At 38.5% G+C, this 5028-nt stretch overlaps 2 protein-coding genes across 2 annotated transcripts in view; both read left to right on the top strand.

Annotated features, from left to right (window-relative positions):
- LOC118733554 (piggyBac transposable element-derived protein 3-like) overlaps nucleotides 1–985 on the top strand; it is a 5453-nt gene extending 4468 nt beyond the window's left edge. The window contains exon 5 of the mRNA XM_036462996.1: nucleotides 803–985. Coding sequence (XP_036318889.1) covers nucleotides 803–985 — 183 coding nt within the window. The remainder of the gene's footprint in view (nucleotides 1–802) is intronic.
- Nucleotides 986–1301: 316 nt separating this feature from the next.
- LOC118733547 (uncharacterized protein K02A2.6-like) overlaps nucleotides 1302–5028 on the top strand; it is a 6317-nt gene continuing 2590 nt past the window's right edge. The window contains exon 1 of the mRNA XM_036462986.1: nucleotides 1302–3908. Coding sequence (XP_036318879.1) covers nucleotides 1302–3908 — 2607 coding nt within the window. The remainder of the gene's footprint in view (nucleotides 3909–5028) is intronic.

Genomic DNA, 5028 nt, shown 5'->3' with positions numbered 1-5028 from the left:
TTTTTTTGGACCCTTTTGTAAACGGTGGTGTTTGGTAGTAGTTGACAGTTGCAGTAAGTGGGCTGAGTGTTTGGACATGGGAAATAATACAACAAGTAGTGCAACGATTTTTGCATTGAAAGAGCTGTTTGCTAGATTCGGGTTACCGCAAGAAATCGTTTCAGATAATGGTACCGCGTTTATGTCGAAAGAATTCAAAAACTTTGTTGACCGAAATTCAATCACTCATATCACAAGCCCAGTGGGTCATCCCGCTACAAACGGACAAGCAGAGAATTTAGTAAAGACAATGAAAAACGCTTTAAAGAAGAGTTTGTACACATCGGAGGTTTCACAGTTTCGGAATATTGTTTTAAGATTCCTGCTCGACTATCGAAATACGAAGCATACAAGCACAGGTGTCTCTCCTGCTCAGCTTATGTTTGGTAGACAGCTGAAAACGCGGTTGGATCTCATAAATCCTAAACGACAAGTAGAAGGGACATCTAAAGCCTGTGTAAAAAAGAAAGTGTTAAAAAGTCAGGCCGACCAAAAGAAAGTTTACTCCGGCGCAAGAAATACCGAACTCAAAATGGGAGAAATGGTTGTAACAAAAAATTATTCGGTTCCGGGTAAGGTTTCATGGTCTAAAGGTTCAATAATTAAACGACTTGGTAAGCAAACATATCTGGTAAAAGTATGTAATGTAAGTAAACCTTGGAAAAGGCATATAAATCAGATTATTAAGTAATAGGAAAATGAAAATCCAAGTTATGATTCTAGTTTGTTAGACGACTATACACATAAGATTTCTCCTGAAAAGTCAAATTCGATACCTGAAGATCCGGTAATACAATCGGACCAAGAAATTGAAGAAAACATGGCCCAAGACTCGGGAAATGAGGCATTAGGTAGCAAAGACATTCAGGAAAAATCTAATGAAAATAGAAAGGCCAATGAAACCGAAACAAAAAAGTACAATTTAAGAACCAGAAACAAAATGTAAATTAAACATATATTTTATTTTATAAGAATGTAAGTACAACATGGAATTAAAGAATTGTACCTATGTAATACGAACACTAAAGAGGGGAAAGTGTAACATTGTATACGTAAAACGTACCAACATGTATAAGCATATTCTAGTGTGGCATCTCAATTGACCGACACTCATAATAGAATACACAAAAGCTAATCAGCTGATTTACAATCCACATGTGCTAAGCACTGACGTTTGTGTATGCACATGTTTTACATATTCTTTTCTCTGTGCTCAGCGGCCAAAATTGTAAGTTGAATTTTTAAGCAATAAATATATTACAATGGCGACGACGGAAAATATTATAATGGCACAAATAATTGGCACCGTACCACATTTTAAATATAATGAAAATAACTGGGAAGTGTTCATTACACAATTACAACAGTTTTTCACGGGAAATAGGATTTCCGAGGCAGTAAGGAAGAAGGCGATTTTGTTAACCGCGCTGTCCGAAACGTCTTATATTTTGCTGCAGAATTTACTCAACCCGATAAAGCCAGAAGCTGAATCTACGTCGTTTGCGAAGTGCGTAGAAGTTCTAAGCGAGTATTTTAAGCCTCCATCAACAGGCTTTGCAGAACGGCAAAAATTTTACAGTGCCAGCAAAGAAGTCACGGAGAGCGTTAATGAGTGGGCTGTACGGGTAAGAGCTTTAGCAATTCATTGCAAATTCGGGAATTTCTTGGACACAGCTATGCGCGACAAATTTGTCATGGGCCTTGAAAGAGGGCCAGCAAGGGACAAGATTTTTCTCGAAGATATTACGAGCTGCACTATGCAACGTGTGGTGGAAATTGCTAATGCAGCGGAATACATTCGGAAGCAAAATGCAACGACCGAGGTGAAACGTGAGACCGAGGTGAAACGTGAGACAGAGGATAGCTTAAATTACATAAAAGGCAACAAAAGCAACAAACTAGTGGGGGCGGCTAAGCAAAAACAACAAAAGCAACAGAAGCAGACGTGTGCAGTATGTGGGTATGCAAACCATTTAAGTCGTGATTGCAAATTTAGGAATTATAAGTGTCATAAATGTAATAACAAAGGTCATTTAAAGAACATGTGCCCTAGTGAGAAAAAGAATGAAAAATTTAACTATGTCGATAATTCTGATGTACCTTTATTCTCGATGAGAAGTGTTTCAGATGGCCCTGTTAAGGTTAGAGTACATGTAGACAATGCACCTTTAGACCTGGAATTGGATACGGGATCAGAGTACAGCGTACTATCTTGCGCTAAATTTAAAACTTACTTTTCATTACGCAGTCTAAAACCGTGTAATATTGTTTTGAGAACATATAATGGCTTAGCAATTAATCCCGTTGGTGTTTGTGATATGATGGTTGCGTATAATGGTTGTAGTCACTTGGTAACATTCGTGGTCATAGAGAACGGGGGCCCGCCTTTGCTGGGTAAAAATTTTGTACGAACATCTAAGTTGAATATTGCAGAGTTGAACTATACCAAGGTCGATGTTGGTGCTAGGGAGCAAATATTTAATAAATTTCGTAATCTATTTGACGGCAGCTTAGGCTGTTTTAATAAAGGCAAGGCAACATTGAAACTTAAAGAAAATTATACGCCGAAATTTTTTAAGCCACGAGTCGTTCCTCTCGCAATTAAGAGCAAGGTAGAAAATGAAGTTAACAAATTGATAGATCTAGGAGTTTTAGAGCCAGTTTCGTATGCGGAGTGGGGTACTCCAATAGTGCCGGTTTTGAAGAAAACTGGCGACGTTAGAATTTGTGGCGATTTTAAAGTTACGCTAAACCCACAGTTGATGGTAGATAAGTATCCCTTGCCTCGTATAGAGGATATTTTTGCAAAACTTCACGGCGGTGAGGAATTCACCAAGCTTGATTTAACAATGGCTTATCAACAAATCCCTTTAGACGAGGTATCAAAAAAGCTTACAACGATCTCTACTCCAAAAGGCTTATTCCAATACACTAGGTTGATTTACGGGTTAGCTTCGGCACCAGCTATATTCCAAAAGATAATGGAGAGTTTACTAATGAATTTACAGGGAACGGTAGTGTTTTTGGATGATATTCTAATTACAGCTCCAAATAGGAAAACTCATATTGAACGAGTTGAAAACTTGCAGTACGTGTTAGAAAAGTCGGGTTTCAAGTTAGCATTGAACAAGTGTGAATTTTTTGCCAAGGAAATAACATACCTTGGGCATGTAATCGACACACACGGCTTGCATACGAATCCGGACAAGGTAAAAGAAATCGATAAGATACAGTATCCAAACAATGTCAAAGAGTTGCAGGCTTTTTTGGGTGTTGTGAACTTTTACAGGAAGTTCATTCCTAATATCACAACAATGTGTGCGCCCTTGTATAAATTGCTGAAGGCGGATGAAACATTTAGCTTTACAGAGGAATGTAAAAAATCAGTTGACCGCTTAAAAGCAGCATTGAAAGCAGATAAATGTCTAGCGCATTTCAACCCAGGTTACGAAACGAAGTTAACCGTCGATGCAAGTCCAGTAGGAGTTGGTGCAATTTTGTCGCAGGTAACTGCAGAGGGGTATGAGGTACCCATTGAATTCGCTTCACGGAAATTGTCCGCTGCGGAAATGCGCTACTCACAATTAGATAGGGAAGCCATAGCAATTTTGTTTGGGGTTAAGAAATTTCATAATTATTTGTACGGTAGGCATTTTAAGCTTGTAACGGATAATAAGCCATTGCATTACATTTTTAACCCAAAGAAGGGGATTCCAGTTTATGCAGCTAATCGTTTACAACGCATTGCGATAACCTTGTCAGGATACGATTTTGAGATCAAGCACATCAGATCGAATGAAAATGTAGCGGATTATTTTTCTAGAAACCCTTCAAGTATAATAAAAGAATCTGGTGATCTCATTGATAAAGTAGGTCTGAATTTTTGTAAGGAAGTCAACTCTTCTCCAGTAAACGCAGAACTGATCAGGAAGGAATCTTTAGGAGATGAGTCGTTGAAGAAAGTGAGTCAGTTCATCCAAACGAAGTGGCCAGATAAAATTACGGATTCCTTGTTAAAACCATTTTTTGTACGTAAACACTCAGAGTCAGGGTAGCTAATTTTCTGCATGAGACGCACATGGGAATTTGTAAAATAAAATCCATGGCGAGGGAAAGCTGCTGGTGGCCAAATCAAAGTAAAGATTTGGTAAAGCTGGTGAGCGCTTGTGAACCCTGTTTAATGAACCGCAATAATCCAAGAAAGAAAGAACTTATGTCGTGGAAATGGCCAAAGCAGCCATGGTATCGCATACACATTGATTTTTTTGGACCCTTTTGTAAACGGTGGTGTTTGGTAGTAGTTGACAGTTGCAGTAAGTGGGCTGAGTGTTTGGACATGGGAAATAATACAACAAGTAGTGCAACGATTTTTGCATTGAAAGAGCTGTTTGCTAGATTCGGGTTACCGCAAGAAATCGTTTCAGATAATGGTACCGCGTTTATGTCGAAAGAATTCAAAAACTTTGTTGACCGAAATTCAATCACTCATATCACAAGCCCAGTGGGTCATCCCGCTACAAACGGACAAGCAGAGAATTTAGTAAAGACAATGAAAAACGCTTTAAAGAAGAGTTTGTACACATCGGAGGTTTCACAGTTTCGGAATATTGTTTTAAGATTCCTGCTCGACTATCGAAATACGAAGCATACAAGCACAGGTGTCTCTCCTGCTCAGCTTATGTTTGGTAGACAGCTGAAAACGCGGTTGGATCTCATAAATCCTAAACGACAAGTAGAAGGGACATCTAAAGCCTGTGTAAAAAAGAAAGTGTTAAAAAGTCAGGCCGACCAAAAGAAAGTTTACTCCGGCGCAAGAAATACCGAACTCAAAATGGGAGAAATGGTTGTAACAAAAAATTATTCGGTTCCGGGTAAGGTTTCATGGTCTAAAGGTTCAATAATTAAACGACTTGGTAAGCAAACATATCTGGTAAAAGTATGTAATGTAAGTAAACCTTGGAAAAGGCATATAAATCAGATTATTAAGTA

Source organism: Rhagoletis pomonella, unplaced genomic scaffold, assembly GCF_013731165.1.
Source record: "Rhagoletis pomonella isolate Grant_MI unplaced genomic scaffold, Rhpom_1.0 Rhpom_scaffold_00001, whole genome shotgun sequence".
Classification (NCBI taxonomy): Eukaryota; Metazoa; Arthropoda; class Insecta; order Diptera; family Tephritidae; genus Rhagoletis; species Rhagoletis pomonella.
The sequence above is the reverse complement of the archived record's forward strand: the minus strand, read 5'-3'. Positions and strand labels throughout refer to the sequence as shown.